The sequence below is a fragment of the Talpa occidentalis genome, unplaced genomic scaffold (assembly GCF_014898055.3).
Source record: "Talpa occidentalis isolate TD23 unplaced genomic scaffold, MPIMG_talOcc4v2.1 talOcc4.3, whole genome shotgun sequence".
NCBI classification, from domain to species: Eukaryota; Metazoa; Chordata; class Mammalia; order Eulipotyphla; family Talpidae; genus Talpa; species Talpa occidentalis.
Genome location: NW_023603184.1, coordinates 24,507,675 through 24,525,141, shown reverse-complemented (window position 1 = coordinate 24,525,141; position 17,467 = coordinate 24,507,675). Strand labels below are relative to the sequence as shown.

Genomic DNA, 17,467 nt, shown 5'->3' with positions numbered 1-17,467 from the left:
ATTCCATTTCCATTTTACCAAACACCTTATTCTCTTTAATCACTCTCCTATTAGCATCTTAAACATTAAAAATGATAAATTATTTAATATTTCCAATGGTGGGAGTAAATCTTTGAATTAATTCTAAAATCTAATAAATCATAGATCTAATAGCAACTCACTAAAGAACATGTTATATCTCTTCATCAATTGAACTTCATTAAGTGCACTTAAGGTACTCTAGTGAAAAGTAGCTTACTACTATGGGTTTTAGCTCTATCATCAGAAAATCTGTTTTTAATCTTATAAGTTGATTCTAATCCATGTAATAGTGCAACCATCTTCTTTCTACATAGATACTTGAAAATCTTATGACAGCTAGCATGCTTCCCCAGCTTCCCCTTTTTTTAATGTAAGCACCCATAGTTAATTTGATGGTTCCATTTGTAGGTTATTTTTCAGATTCCTTTGTGAACCTCCAAACAAACACTGATGTAAAGAATAGGGCCAAACACTATACAACATTTGAGTTCTTTGTTCTGATTCAAGCAGGATTCTGTTTTCATTAAGCACAACTGTGAGCACTGTTTACTCTGACAGTATGTCATGGAGACTGGAGATAGATAGAAAGTGCCATTCTTGGGACTCCCACTGGCTAGCTCTTTTAACTGGCAAATGACAATATCTGACTTTGACTTTTCTATTGTAAATGAAATGTTTATCCTTATATGCAGCATATAATGAGATCTTAAAAATGTTATCTGCAAAATGCCCAAAATGTATGACCATGCCTCAAAGCTAAGGAATTATTTGTTATTAGTAAAAATGGAGTACTGTTTGGTTCATTACATAAGTATGATATAGTATATAAGTATTTATAATAGTGTAAGTAACTATATTACATAATACTATATGTTATAAGTATAACATAATTTCTGTTTTACAACTAACTGAAAAATTTCAACACAAATCTAAAATGAGCCAAAAAAACAGTATCTTTTGCATTTTTAGTTCTGAACTTTGCCATTCATTTTTATAATATGCCTACTGATTTTCATTCCTTCCTTTCCTTCTCTAACCACCTGGATTCCTACCATAAGCTTGATTTTGGCAGCTCATTCATAATTGCCCACGTGGGGGAGGAACTCTGACCCTCAAAATATTCTTCCTCTCAATCATAGGGCACTTTAGATGATCAAAAACACTTTGAGCCTCTTCCAATCTTAACTGGGTGGTTTCCTCCCTATTCCCTTTTGGTATTTCAAGGTACACAAATTTATGCAGCTTTGGCTCATGTAGACCATGCACATTGGCCCTGGGAATCCTGGACAACCTGTTTTGGGTGCCCAGAGTGACCATTTTGCAAGGCATTTCTTATTGATACCATTGAGATCAAGGGTTAAAATGGTCAGGCTGTCTATTATATTCAATTTCTCATTGAGAAATTAAATGTAAATTCATTAATCCAAAGCCATGAATATTACACTCACCATTGAAAGTTGGAATTGTTGATGTTGAATTCCAAAGCGATTTTTGTTATAAAGTGGAACTTCTCTGTCAGTTTAATGGGTTGTTGTGGACTGAGTACTGCATAAAATGACTCATATAATACTCCCCTCAGCCAAGGAACATAGTTACATGCATGCTGTCAGGATGGGCGTGGGTGTCTTTGTGTGTGTAGTGGGATGGAAAGGATGGCTCTAATAGAAAATGACAAATTCCCTAGGGCTGCTATTGTTTGCCCCTTTGAGGAAAAGTTTCTTGAGTTTGCTATGCAGCAATGACTTATGGAGCCAAGTGACTCATTAAAGCCAGGTTGTCTTCCCAAAGGGGACTCTACTTCCATGGTGTCCTTTGGCATTCCTTTTCCCTTGTTTAATGGAAACAAAGGAGTGATCTTGATTTCCTTGAAACATCCAACATTCAGAACAATTAGACCATGTACTAGTTGTGGCCAGCAGGATGATGTCAGACAATTTCTAATGAAAACAATATTTGAGTCAAATTGAAAAAGGTAATTAGATAGGAGTAGATAAAAATTAATGGCATTTTTATGATTTTTTTTCTGGAAGTTAGTATATACAGACAAAAAAGAAGTGTGGTGGTAGCACACTTACAGATTTTAAACCATACTGTAAAGCTATAATAATTCATACCACATAGTACTGGAGCAAAAAAAGATATACAGACCAAAAGAATAGAATTGAGATCTCAGAATTAACTCACACATATATGAATGGATAATCTATGACAAAAGAGTAGAGAATATACATTGGAATGAGAAAGCCTCTTCAAAAGTGATGTTGGGAAAACTGGACAGCCACAAGCAAAAAAATGAAACTATACCTCTATCTCATACCAAACACAAAAATTGACACTAAGTGAATAAAAAGATTTGAATGCAAGACTTAAAATCATGAAATACAACAGAGGAAAACATGTAAAAATTCAAGACATAAGCTCAGTGATTCCTTTTAGATTTGGCCCCAACAGCCAGGAAAACAAAAGACCATATAAATAATTGACTACATCAAACAAACAAACAAAAAAGTTCTACACAATGAATGAAACTATAACTAAAATGAAAAAAAAAAAAAAAAACAAAACAGCCTACTGAATGGGAAAAAATAGTTCCATACCATACATCTAACAGAGAGTGATATCAAAGATCTACAAAAAGGTCACACAACTCAACAAAAGGAAAACAAATAATCCAATCAAAAAATGGGCAAATAGCTAATAAGCATTTATTTGAAGAAGACATATAGATGTTCAATAAAAATGCAAATAAGGGCTTCCTTAGTGGCACAGGCAGTTGAGCTCAGTGTTATGAAGCTGTCCACAGCCTCTGCAGCATGGGTTGGATCCTGACCGGCCGGGGAGATACCCACGTGGCGCAGCAGATCTCTCTTGTCTTGCCCACTACTCCCCTCAGCAGTGTATTTCAGTCATTCTGCCTGTTCTTCTCCCCACTCTTCCTGTTCTGTTCCCCACTCTGTCTCTGGTGAATCCTCTTACCCTCCTGCACCTTTGGCCTGTACCCCAGTTCTTCTACGCATGAATAAATAAATCTTTAAAAAAAAAGAAATATAAAGAAAACCACAATGAGATATCACCTCACACTGTGAGAATGGCCCATATCAAAAAGCCCAGAAACAACAAATGTTGGCATAGATGAAGAGAAAAATAAAGCATCTTACACTGTTGGTGAGAATGTAAATAGGTCCAGTTCCTGTGGAAAGCACTATGGGGGGGTTCTCAAAGATTAACAAAGGATCTACCATATGATCTAGCATTTCCACTCCTAGGAATCTACCCAAAGGACAAAAGAAAACCTAATTCAAAAGAAAACCTGCACTCCTATTTTTATTGCAGTACTATGTACAATAGCTAACATAAGGAAACAACCCAAATGTGTCAAAACAGATGAGTGGACAAGAAGATGAGGTATGTATGCACAATGGAGAACTACTCAGTGATCAGAAAATATAAACTCATGCCATTTGGGGCAACATGGATGGAGCTGGAAGGGAATATGCTAAATGATAAAAGCCAGAAAAAGATAAGTATCGGATAGTGTCACTTAAATGTGGAATAACGGGAATCCAAATAAAGGGTCAAAGACAAACCTTAAAACCCACTCTTGAAAGCTGACCACAGAATTGAGGCACACAAGGAGAAAGGGGAAGGATGAGAACAGGGTGCAGAGGGAGTACAATGTATGATGGTGGAGGAATCTGGGCATGTTGGTGTTGGGTGCACTGGGGTGGCTACACCTGAATCGGGAGATCCTATACTTCCAAAATACTAACAATGATATAAACCAATCATCTTTAAATACAATTTTTTTTCAATTAACAGAATAAAATTAGTAAAGAAATTATGACAATTGACAGATATGAAAGCATTCACATGTAGCAAGAAACATAAAATCAAAAAAAAGTCACAAAATATTTTCATTATTTCACTAGGCTGAATTGTGATTGATCATGTTTCCACATGGCAATTTTGTAGCATTTTTCTACAAGGAGAATAACAAGAGAACTAAAAAAAATTGCTAAAAAAAATTACTAGCCTTTTTGGACAGTGGCAATTACCAGTACTTTGTAAGCTGTGAAAAGTTGAGAGTAAACCATCTTTCATTTAATCACTGATTTATTCAACTTATCAACTAAACTGAGTTTCTGCTCCTCAAAACACAAAACCAAACCAAATGAACTTCAACCCAATTGGACATTCTCACACAATATCACAGTATAGCTTTGAAAGCATGCAGAAGCTGCTCCAGGAGAATGAATGACTAAGTTTGCATCTAAGAACCTGTTGGGGAAGGGAGCTTAAATGGTAGGTCTGGATGCTAACAGATAATTTATTGGCAAGGATCCTGATAAATCTTACTTCAGGGACAAGCACAAAGAACTTGTGGAATGTAACGTCATCTGGAAATGGGCACAAATCAGTGTCACCAGGAATTTAATTCCACCTCTGTACACAAAACTGTGTCTTCATTTGAGGACATCAGGCAGCAGGGAGAAGTCCATGGAGTAATATCAGCAAACAGAAACAAAGATAAGTCCACTTTATTCAAAACATTGTCTGCAGACTATATTACTGTTAATATTATTATTTATTATTGTTATATTATAATCCATGATGAGATACAGACAGTAGTTGAGGGTAATAATTTATTCATTTTTATAGCAGTCTGTTATTTTATGTGTCTTGACTAAAAAATACTGGGTCTTTTTTTGTATTTTAGTTTTTCTCATTTAGATTTTTAGTAGTTCTAGTTTTAGTATCCTTCTAAAAAGATACTTTTGATTCATGAGGATTTGGATAAAATGATTTTTCACTGTATATTGGACAGAAGCATGAGCACCCTTGGGATCCATTATCTGCAATTAGTGTCTACAGTGAGGGAAGTCTTGTGGGACTGAGTCCTTAAACCTGTGAAGTCTGAGATACCTCAGTTTACTATTGTCATATATAAATTAAAATGGACATCCATTTGAGGTTCACACAGTTAGAAAATCCCAATTATTGCTATAGGAAAAAAAAAACATGTATTTGTGCCAGAAGTAAAAATATAGTAAAAGTTTCTTTAACCCATTAGGTAGAAATTGCCATACTTTAATTTATTTTGTTATTTTCAATCTTTGTTTTGTGTTTTCCACTTAAAATTTGTGATAATAATACTCTGTATTTTTACTTAACAACAATATCAGTTTTTCCATTTTGTTATTTTTCTCTTTTATATCCCCGTCTTCATTTCTCTCATGCCGTACGTAGCACTGAGACAAGGATATGACAAAGGTTTTTCTTTCAAAGGTTCTAAGCATGTGTTCTTGTAATGCTTCGAGTTGGGCTTCAGAAATTCTCTCCTTACTCTTTTTGGTCCATGGTGATGATGTGAGATTAGGATATCACCCAATAAGTAATTTCAGTAAAATTTTAACAAAATTTCCAGTTTTTTAGTGGATCTTAAAAAAGGTTATGGAACTATGCTTACGAATAAGACATGAAATGCAGTGCTTAGAATTTAAAGATACCCATTTTCATTCACCCCTAAAATGAAGATACATAGTGATACATAGTAACTAGTGGCTACTTTAAGTATGCCCTTAAACATGGCTAGACATAACATAAAATCAGGTGATTGTGGTTTCCTACCCTGATTTCACCAAAATGGGAAACAGTTCAGTTTTCCCATGATCATCCTAAGTCATAACATAGAGCTATCATGGGTATCATTTGTCAAAAAAATACGTAGAGTGTAAAATCTAGTCTTTAGTACCCTACTCAAACCTTCTATCATCAACAATCTGTAGACTTATATCCACCTAGCTCTGAAAAAAAAACTATCAAATCTCCCTAACTGTATTTTAATCTGCAAATTAAGGAAATTTATATACTCAATCATCAAAATGCTGTGACAATTAAATGGAGAAACACTTTTGTGCTTCCTGTATGCATGATTTTTGGAAATCCTAATGTCTCAGTGCTTGAAGTGATTGATTGGTAATATAGAAATAATAGTATGAGTTTATAGAATATTGGTGAGAAATAAAGCACTTAATGAATGAAATGTGTTTAGAATAGTGCCTCAGAATAGGATAACTTTCTATGCAATGCTAAATAAATTACTTTTAAGAAACCTGCTGTTTTAAGTAATAAGTACTTAGTAAAGGAGGCACAAAATATTGTTTGGTAAATTAAGAGTGTTTGGCACCTATAGGTATTCAAAATATGTGATAATTACTACCATCACTATGACTGAATCAAGCTATTTATCTATTGCTTTGTCAGTGTCTAAAAGTGAGAATTTGAAAAACTATGATTTTAATTTTATATAAGCAATCAGTGAAGCAGCATTTGATAGGCCTTAGCTGCAATAGGAGGAATAGATACTAAGAATATCTTCTGACAGTTGCCTTTCTCAGAGCCTCCTTGACATCTTTGTTTCTCAGACTATAAATCAGGGGATTCAACATGGGAATGAGCACTGTGTAGAACACAGATATGACTTTGTTCTGGTGTGTTGTGTAGACAGATTTGGGCAAGACATATATGAAGGTAATGGTTGCATAATAGAGAGTGACAGCTGTGAGGTGGGAGGTGCAGGTGGAGAAGGCCTTGTGTCGTCCTTCTGTGGAGCGCATCTTCAGGATGGTGGTGAGGATGAAGATGTAAGAGAGAGAGATGACAAACACGGTAACCACTATGATGGATCCAGCAGAGATAGAAGAGACAATTTGAATAATGGAGACTTTGGAACAGGAAAGTTTCACTAAAGGGGCAAAATCACAGAAAAAGTGGTCTATCTCATTTGGGCCACAGAAAGACAGGCTCGCTGAGCAACCAGTAAATGTCCCACCATTCACACACCCACCAAAGTAGGAAGCTCCCACTAAGAGGTTGCAGACTCTGGGGGACATCTTGGTGGGGTAGAGCAGGGGAGAACAGATGGCCATGTAGCGATCATAGGCCATGACAGCCAGAAGGAAGCACTCAGTTGTACCAAATGAGACCACAGAACAAAGCTGGGCTTCGCAGCCAGTAACAGGGAGTGTCATTCCATTTCTAAGGAATCCTGTAAGCATTATAGGTGTGACTGAAGAGGAAAATCCAAGATCTACGAAAGCCAAATGGCTGAGGAAGAGGTACATGGGTGTGTGGAGCTGGGAACAGGATCTTATTAATGTGATTATGCTGATGTTGCCTACCAAAGTAACAATATATATAGGTAGAAATAGCACAAATAAAATGGCAGAAATCGCAGGGTCCTTTGTTAACCCCAATAGGATGAACTCTGTCACGCCAGTGTGGTTTCCAACCTCCATCTCTGTGAATGATGCCTGTTGAGGGAAATGTGAATATTTATTTATTCAATGTTTGTGAAACTTTTTGCTGTTTTTTAATGATTATTTCTCAGACTCATTTCTTTTACCCAGGCTATAAACCTGTGCTCGACAGGAAATTTGTTCCTTTCCTCTTTGCAAAAATGCAGGCTGATTCACCCTCACTGTGATTTTGGAGATAGTCTTTTCTTTATCTCTCCACTTTGACATCTAGATTGATCTCTCTCAAAGTCCAGATTTCCACTTGGAAATTCCACAAATATGTTTTCTCCGTATCTGGTCATTTTCCTCTTCTTTGCCTGCATGTATATGTACTTTCCACTCTTTCTTCTTAGAGATCCCATTATCTCTGCCAAAGTGATTTTTTGCCAAGTGAAAAAGAATATCAAGTCAAATGGATTCTTTTAATTTTTTACTTCCTCTCACTACTTCACGATGAAGCCTAGCCTCTTTAGACCCATACATTCTATACCTTCTCATAAACCTTATACCACATATATGTGATTCTTTGCTTGTCCCTGAGAATATTTTCATCCAACATGTTTACTTATCCAACTTTCCTGTACAATTTAGTGTCACCTCAATGTTCTCTACCCTCTCCGGCATTTGATTTTCCCTGTCTCCTACTTGCCTCACTCCCCCCTCCCACCATCATCACCCTGTGTGACTTTTCCTCATCTATCAAGATTCATTTCTACACAAAACTTTCTCTGAGTTCTAATGGTTAATGAAAAACCCTGCCTTTGCTTGACATCATCTTTTCCAGATCTCAGAAGTGTCATTGTTTATTCTGGGTAATGGTTGCTGTGGTTTGCTTGCTTGTGTGTCACTATTCCTTACTAGTTTCTCAGTTACTCTGTGTTTCATCTCGTATGACAGATAACTCATGCTTAGGAATGAAATGGGCTAAAAAAACATGTTACAAAGTGAATACGTGATTAGTGTAATGAATAGGCTGTGGAAAACCAAACTTCAAAGATGCAGGGCTTGTAGAGATAAGACAATGGAGACAGAAGTGTCACATGAAGAAAGACAAACACCATGTGATTTAACTTCTCTGTGGTATATAATTAAACAAACAATTGAGTGATCAAAATAAAACAAAAATTAACTTTAAGCTATAAGATAAAATTAGTGGTTACCAGAAGAGAAAGAAGAAGGGTATGGGAAATTCAGGTACAAGGTGTCAGAGAATATAGTAGTGTATACAGATTTATAATCATGCACATTGGAAGCTTACATGATTTTATACTGCAATGTTCAGTAAAAAAGAAAGTCTATAAAGTTAACATAAGTAAAGTAATATCTTGTTTTTTAACCAATATTACATAGCCATGTTGGAATAAATACTAGCATACTGAAAATGATTATTTGTCTCAAATAAGGCTATTATCAGACACTTCAACTCTTAGCAGCTGGGACTTCTATTCCAAAATTTTTTTCCTTTGTATATATTTTATAATAACTTTGAAAACTTTGTAGATAACTTTTATTTTAAAGCTTTGTAGATAACTTTTATTTTAAAACTTTGTAGATAACTAGGATTTTATTTTGCATACCAATATAATTTTATCACATTATAATTCTTAAAAACATAATTTTTGAGCTCTGTGCATAATTCATTCAGTGGCTTAGACCTTAATTTAATTATCAGTGGCATATTTTAAAGATAATCCTGTTTCTAGATATTTTTCTTAAGGCAGTTATTCAAAAGAAGTGTGGTCTGTGTTCTAAAGTAACATTATCTCCATGATTGCAATAATGAAAACACCAACTGCTATTAGTTTCTCATTGTTTTGTTGAGTTCATATCTTCTCCATGGTTTGTCATAGAGTTGTGTTAAAGGCAGAGTTCCAGTAATTTCAGACAGCTCTAAGATAATATAATCAATTACAAATAATAAAGGCAGACAAAGAGAAATCACCACAGCCCAATACAGTGATTTCAGGGCATAAAAAGACTCCAATAAAGCTGTAGTTATCAGAATGATAAAATAGAAATATGAAAATATTACTAATATATCTCATTCAAATATTATAAAATCAAAAACATTAATCATATATTTTAGTGACTAAGATTTTCACTTATAAACATTATTTCATTATTTCAGCTAAGTAACAATCCCTGAAGTCTATGAATTTATAAATTTTTTATGGCATGCATTTAATTTTTTTAACCATAATTAGTAATTAAGGGAAGAATCACACCTTTTTAGCTTTATCATTGCCTCATAATTGATTCTGATATTTTAATTTGTAGCATATGTAAGTACAATGTACAGTCATATTCCTTTTTTAATTTTGTAATTTAAATTTTCAGTTAATATGATCAATAAATATTTCCCAATCTCGCGAGCAATCTTTATAATTGCAATGATGCTTAGAAAATGGGTGTAACTCCTTAAATTATATTCATGGAACTTCATAATTGATCTATGATTAATTTTTTTTAAGATTCTATTGTTTTTATTTTTTTAAAGATTTATTTATTTATTTATACAAGTACTGGGTACAGTCAGAAGCATGGAGGGTGAGAGAATTCACCAGAGCCAAAGTGAGAACAGAACAGGCAGACTGATGAAATACACTGCTGAGAGGAGCAGCGGGCACAGCAGGAGAGGTCTGCGCACCATGTGGGACCCTCGCCAGTGGCCGGGGATTGAACCAGCGCTGCAGAGGCTGCGGGCAGCTTGGCAGCCCAGCGCTCAACCGCAGTGCCACCGGGGAGGCCCTAAGATTAATTTTTAATTATATCTACCTATACTTGCTTCCTTGTGTTTTTTTATTTTTAAGAATAATGTTGGGGAGAAGAGGAGAAAAAAATAAAATCAGCTTAGCATGATACTGAGATTTTCTGCTCAGTGTCACTGATTCTAATTTTTATAGAGACACAATTTTCTATAGGTAAAATTATTTTAGTTCTTAAGCTTTTAAACATCTACTCTAAATGATAAATATCAGCATAGAACACCTTCAAAATATTTAAAAGCCTTGAAAATAAAAAATTTCATGGAAAGTAAATATGCCAATTGAGTCTTCCCTTTTCTTCCTCTTCACTGGGCACCAAGGCTTATTTCCTGAGCTCTTCATTGTGGCATCCCATTAATGCTTGCCCACGTTGGGCAGGGATTCTGACTCACAAAATATTCTTTTCTTCAGTGCTTGGGTCACTTTGGGTGATGAAAGAGGACGGAGGACTCTGATTCTCATCCAATATGATTATTAGGTGGATCCTCCCTAATTTCCTTCTCATAGTTTACTGTACCCAAGCTTTGGGAATCCTGGGCAACCTGTTTTGGGTGCCCAGAGTGACCATTTTGCAGGGCATCTCTTATTGATGCCATTGAGACCAAGAGTTAAAGTGGTCAGAGTTTCTATTATTTTCAATTTCTCATCGAAGAAATTAAAAGCAAATTTATTTAAGCAAAATCCATGAATATTGCACTCACCATGCAGAGCCAGAATTGTTGATACTGAATTCCAAAGAGATTTTTATTATAAAGCAGAATTTCTCTGATAGTTTAATGGGTTGTGGTGGACTGAGTACTTCACAATATGACCCATCGAGTGCTCCCCACGGCCAAGGAACATAGTTACATGCATGCTGTCAGGATGGGCGTGGGTGTCTTTTTGTGTGTAGTGGGATGGAAAGGATGGCTCTAGTAGAAAATGACAAATTCCCTAGGGCTGCTATTGTTTGCCCTTTTGAGGAAAAGTTTCTTGCGTTTGCTGTGCAGCAATGACTTATGGAGCCAGGTGACTCATTAAGGCCAGGTTGTCTTCCCAAAGGGGACTCTACATTCCATGGTGTCCTTTGGCATTCCTTCTTCCTTGTTTAAAGAAAATGAAGGAGAGGTTTTGGTCTCCTAGAAACATCCAACATTCAGAGCAATTAAACCATGTACTAATTATGGTCAGCAGGATGATGTCAGTCATTTTTTAATGAAAACAATACTTGTGTCAAATTGAAAAAGGGAATTAGATTTGAGGAGCAAAATTATTTCTTTAACTTAGTGATTGTATAGGAGTAGATAAAAATTAATGACATTTTTATGATTTTTTCCTGGAAGTTAGTATATACAGACAAAAAAGAAGAGTGGTGGTATCACATTTGCAAATTTCAAACTGTACTAAAAAGCTATAATAATTCACGCAGCATAGTACTGGAACAGAAACAGATACACAGACCAATGGAATAGAATTGAGAAACTAGAAATTAACACACACATATATGAATGGTTGATGTATGACAAAGGAGCCAAAAATATACATTGGAATGAGGAAAGCCTCTTCAATGAATGGTGTTGGGAAACCTGAACAGCCACAGGCAAAAAAATGAAACCAGACCCCTATCTCACACCAAACACAAAAATCAACAATAAGTGGATAAAAGATTTGAATGCAAGACCTAAAAACATAAAATGCAATGAAAGAAAACATACATAAAATAATCAAGACATAAGCTTCAGTGATGCCTTTTTGGATTTTTCCCCCAAAGGCCGGCATAACAAAAGACAACATAAATAATTGACCACATCAAACTAAAAAGCATCTACACATTGAAGGAATCTATAACTAAAATGAAAAAAAAAAAAAAACCCAGCCTACTGAATGGAAAAAATAGTTGCATACCATACATCTGACAAGGGAGTGATATCAAAGATCTACAAAGAGCTCATACAACTCAACAAAAGGAAAACAAATAAACCAATCAAAAAATGGGCAAAGAGCTAATAAGCATAATCTGAAGAAGACCTACAGATGCTCAATAGGCACACACACAAAAAGTATTCGTTATCACTCGTCATCAGGAAATGCAAATAAAACCACAATGAGATATCACCTCACATTGTGAGAACGGCCTATCTCAAATCTCAGAAAGTCCAGAAACAACAAATGCTGGCATTGGTGAGGAGAAAAGGAACTCTCTTACACTGTTGGTGAGAATGTAGACTGCTCCAACTCCTGTGGAAAGAAACATGAAGGTTTCTCAAAAGATTAAAAAAAGATCGATCTTATAATCTACCTAAAGAACATACAGCCACTAATTCAAAAGAAACTCTGCACTCCTATGTTTATTGAAGCAATCTGTACAATAGCTAAAATATGAAAACAACTTAAATGTGTCAAAACAGATGAATGGATCAAGATGTGGTATATATAAACAATAGAGAGCTACTCATTGATCATAGAAAATACACTCCTGCCATTTGTGGCAACATGGATGGAGCTGGAAGGGAATATGTTAAGTGATAAAACCAGAAGGAGAAAGATAAGTATCAGATAGTGTCATTTATATAGAGAATAATGGAAATCCAAACAAAGGATCAGACAAAGAACAACTTTAAAACCAGCGCTTGATAGAACTGAGGAGGAAGGAGACGGATGAGACAGGGTGTGGAGGGAGCACAATGGACTATGGTGGAGGACTATGGGTATGTTAGTGTTGGGGGCATTGGGATTACTACACCTGAATTGGGAGATCCTATACTTCCAAAATAATAACAACAATGTAAACTAATCATCTTTCAGTAAAATTTTCTCAATTAACAAAATAAAATTAATAAATTATGACAATTGACACTTATTAAAACATCCACATGTAGTGAGAAACATTATAAAATCCAGAAAAAGTCACAAAATATTTTCATTATTTTACTACAGTGTGCACATTTTTTTAGGGTGAATTGTCATTTATCATGTCTTCACATGGCAATTTTGTATCATTTTTCTACAAGGAGAATAACAAGAATACTAAAAAAAAAAAAAATACCAGTCTTTTTGGACAGTGGCAATTACCAATACCTGTAGGCCCTGAAAAACTGAGGGTAAACCATCTTTCATTTAATCATTGATTTATTCAACTTATCAACTAAACTGAGTCCTGGCTCCCCAAAACATAAAACAAAGCCAAACAAACGTCAACCCAATCAGACTTTCTCACACAGTATCCCAGTATAGCTTTGAAAGCATGTAGAAGCTGCTCCAGCAGAGAGGAGAATGAATGACTAACTTTGCATTTAAGGACCTTTTCAGGGAAGGGAGCTTAAATGAAAGGTCTAGATGCTAACAAATGATTTATTTGCAAGGATCCTGATAAATCTTACTCCAGGGACAAGCACAAAGAACTTGTGGAATGGAACCTCATCTGGAGATGGGCACAATAATCAGTGTCACCAGGGATCTAATTCCACCTCTGTACACAAAACTGTGTCTTCATCTGAGGACATCAGGCAGTAGGAAGAAGTCCATGAAATAATATCAGTAAACAGCAACAAAGAAAAGTCCACTGTTATTCAAAACACGGTCTGCAGACTATATTACAGTTAATATCATTAATTATTATTATTATTACATTACAACCCATGATGAGATACAGACAGTAGTAATTGAGGGTAATAATTTATTCATTTTTATAGCAGCCTGTTATTTTATGTGTCTTAACACTAAAAAATCCTGGGCCTGTTTTTTTGGTATTTTAGTTTTTCTCATTTAGATGTTTAGTAGTTCTAGTTTTAGTATCTTTCTAAAAACTTTTGATTCATGAGGGTTGGGATAAAATGATTTTTCACTATATATTGGATGGGATCCATTACATACAATTGGTGTCTACAGTGGGAGAAGTCTTGTGGGATGGAGTCCTTTACTATGAAGTCTGAACTACCTCAGTTCATTAATGTCCTCTGTAAATTAAAATGGACATCCAGTTGAGGTCCAGATATTTGGAAAATATTGGCTTTCCAATTAATTGCTATAGGAAAAAGACCACATTTTGTGTCAGAAGCAAAAATATAGAGAAAGTTTCTTTTGCCCATTATGTAGTAATTGCCGTGCTTTAATTTATTTTTGTTATTTTCAATCTTTGTTTTGTATTTCCCACTTAAAATTTGCAATAATATTATATATATTCTATATTTTTACTTAACAACAATATAAGTTTTTCCATTTTGTTATTTTTCCCTTTAATCTCTCAATCTTCATTTCTCTCATGCCATGGCACTGAGACAAAGATTTTCATGATAAAGGTCTTTCTTTCAAAGGCTTTAAGCAGGTGCTTTTGTAATGCTTAGAGCTGGGCCTCAGAAATTCTCTCCTTACCATTTTTGGTCCATTGTACTGATGTAAATGTGGGTAGATCATTACAATAAGTACTTTTAGTGCAATTTTTACAGGATTTATATTTTTAACAGATTTTATTCTTTATAAAGCAGACAATGGAAATCTGGTTATACATTAAATGCAGTACTTAGAATTTAGAGATGCCCTTTGTAATTCCCGCCCCCAAATAAAGATAGTTATACATAATGATAAGTGGATAAATTGTTTTTAGTATGTGTTTAAATATGGATAGTCTCCCCAACAAATCATGTGAGTGTGGTTTCCAAACCTGATTTCCTAAAAGATGGGAATCAGTTCAGCTTTCCCGTGGTCATCCTTGTTTTAGAAGCATCACAACCTAGAACTATCGTGGGTACAATTTTTTTCAAAACACTGGTATAAAGTAAAATCTGGTCTTTGTTACCCTATTCATATACCCTAGATCAGTAACTTGTGGACTTGCATCCTCATATCTCTGAGGAAAAAAAAAAAAACCTATTAAATCTCTCTAAGACTCTGTATTCTAATCTGTAAATCAAAGGAAATTTATACTACTCGATCATCAAAATGCTGTGACAATTAAATGGAGAAACACAGTTGTTTTGTATCTAGACTATAAGATTCAAACACTGGTCTTACAATTTCCTATCACCATGATTTTGGGTAACTTCTAATGTCGTTGTGCTCCAGGTGATTGACCTGTAATGTAGAGATAATAGTATGAATTAATAGAATATTTGTAAGAAATAAAGCACTTAATATGAAATGTGCTTAGAATAGTGCCTTAAAATCATATGACTTCCTCTGTAATACTAAGAAAATTACAGTCTAGATATCTACTGTTCTTAGTAATAAGTACTTAGCATAGTAAAGTCCAAATTATTGTTTGGTGAATAAACATAGCATTTAGCACCTATAGGTGTTCAAAATTAGCGATAATTTTTACCATCACTATCACTGAATCAAGGTATATTTACCCATTGTTTTGTAAGTGTCTAAAAGTGAGAATTAATAGAAACATGATTTTAAGTAGCCAGTTAAGCAAAATTTGGTAGTCCTAACTGTGATATTGACAACAAAAACTTTACAGGTCTACTGCAATTGGAGGAATGGATACTAAGAATATCTTCTGATAGTTGCCTTTTTCAGAGCCTCCTTGACATCTTTGTTTCTCAGACTGTAAATGAGGGGATTCAACATGGGGACCAGCAGTGTGTAGAACAGAGATATCACTTTGTTCTGATCAGTTGAGTAGCTGGATTTGGGCAAGACGTATATGATAGTAATGGTTCCATAGTAGAGAGTGACGGCTGTGAGGTGGGAGGTGCAGGTGGAGAAGGCCTTGTGTCGTCCTTCTGTGGAGCGCATCTTCAGAATGGTGTTGAGGATGAAGACATAAGAAAGAACCATGACAAACACTGTAACCATAAGGATGGATCCGGAAGTGATGGAAGGGATAATTTGAATAATGGAGACATCAGAACAGGAAAGTTTCACTAAAGGGGCAAAATCACAGAAAAAGTGGTCTATCTCATTTGGGCCACAAAAAGACAGCTTCAGTAAACAGCTGCCAAATGACCAAGAATTCAAACACCCACCTATGTAGGAAACTCCCACTAAGAGGCTACAGAGGCAAGAAGACATGTAGGTGGAGTAGAGCAGGGGCAAGCAGATGGCCACATAGCGATCATAGGCCATGGCAGCCAGCAGAAAGCAATCAACTGACCCAAACATGACCATAGAACAAAGCTGGACCTCACAGCCAGCCACAGGGAGGGCCATTCTATGTCTGAGTAACCCTATAAGCATGACAGGCATGACTGATGTGGAGCACCCAATGTCAACAAAAGCCAAATGACTGAGGAAGAAGTACATTGGGGTGTGCAGCTGGGAACATGTTCTTATTAATATGATTATGCTGATATTGCCTGCTAACATAACAATATAGACTGCTAGAAATATTACAAATAAGATAACACAAAGTATAGGATCCTTTGTTAACCCCAAGAGGATGAACTCTGTCACGCTGGTGTGGTTTCCACCCTCCATCTCCTCTGTGAATTGCTCCTGTTGAAAGAAATGCAAATATTCATTTGTTTTATGCTCTTTTTCTACACATCGCTGCCTTTATCTGGTTGTTTCTCAGACCCATCCACAGTGATTTCTTTCTCTGACCAGCCTGTAAATACAAAATTATACAGGATTTATTTTTAATTTTTTTCAATGATTCATTTTACTTATTTATGCATACAAGTGCTGGGGTGTAGGCCAGAGGTGCGGGAGGTGAGAGGATTCACCAGAGACAGAGGGGGGAGCAGAACAGGCAGATTGACTGAAAAACACTGCTGAGGGGAGCAGCAGGCAGGACAAGAGTGGTCTGCTGTGCCATGCGGGTTAGCTCCCTGGCCAGGGATTGAACTCATGTTACAGTGGCTGTGGTTAGCTTCTTAGTGCTGAGACTTAACCCCTTGTGCCACCAGGGAGGCCCTATACAGGATTTTTTAAATCTCTTTCTTCTTTGCACAAAAGGACACTGATTCAATCTCCAGCCCTGTGATTTTAGTTATATTCTTTTATTTATATAATATTTATTTTAGAACATTCGCCATCCTTGACTCATAGAAAGATCTTTCTCTCAAGATCTCAATTTATAGTTTTTATTACCTATTGGGAGTCACCAGTTGGAAATCCCACTCATATCTCACACTAAGTCTCCTCCATACTCTATTCCTCCTAATCTTGGATCACTCTCTTATTTGTTATCTGTGGAATGACACCACCCCCCACGCAATCTCTCAGGTAGGAATTGTGGGAGTCATCCCAGCCTTCTTCCTAGTGGTATCATATCTAATGAAATCCTACTGATTCCATCTACAGTTTAGCTCCCAGTTCTGTTTCTTCATATCGTCACTGCCAATCTTAGTGTCCTTACGTTAGTGTATGCCCTGGTCATTTTTCTGCTTCATTTTTAAAAATCTGTTTACTCTCTGCCTTACCTCTTGTTGTTCACAATACATCTTCCTAAGTGATCTC

At 35.7% G+C, this 17,467-nt stretch overlaps 2 protein-coding genes across 2 annotated transcripts; both read right to left on the bottom strand.

Moving 5' to 3' along the window:
- Nucleotides 1-6,386: 6,386 nt before the first annotated feature.
- Nucleotides 6,387-7,319, bottom strand: LOC119254558 (olfactory receptor 491-like). Its single transcript, XM_037521670.1, has one exon. It carries the CDS (start codon nt 7,317-7,319, stop codon nt 6,387-6,389), a length of 933 nt encoding a protein of 310 aa, XP_037377567.1.
- Nucleotides 7,320-15,550: 8,231 nt separating this feature from the next.
- On the bottom strand, nt 15,551-16,483 carry LOC119254557 (olfactory receptor 491-like). The gene has a single exon (XM_037521669.1). It carries the CDS (start codon nt 16,481-16,483, stop codon nt 15,551-15,553), a length of 933 nt encoding a protein of 310 aa, XP_037377566.1.
- Nucleotides 16,484-17,467: the final 984 nt, after the last annotated feature.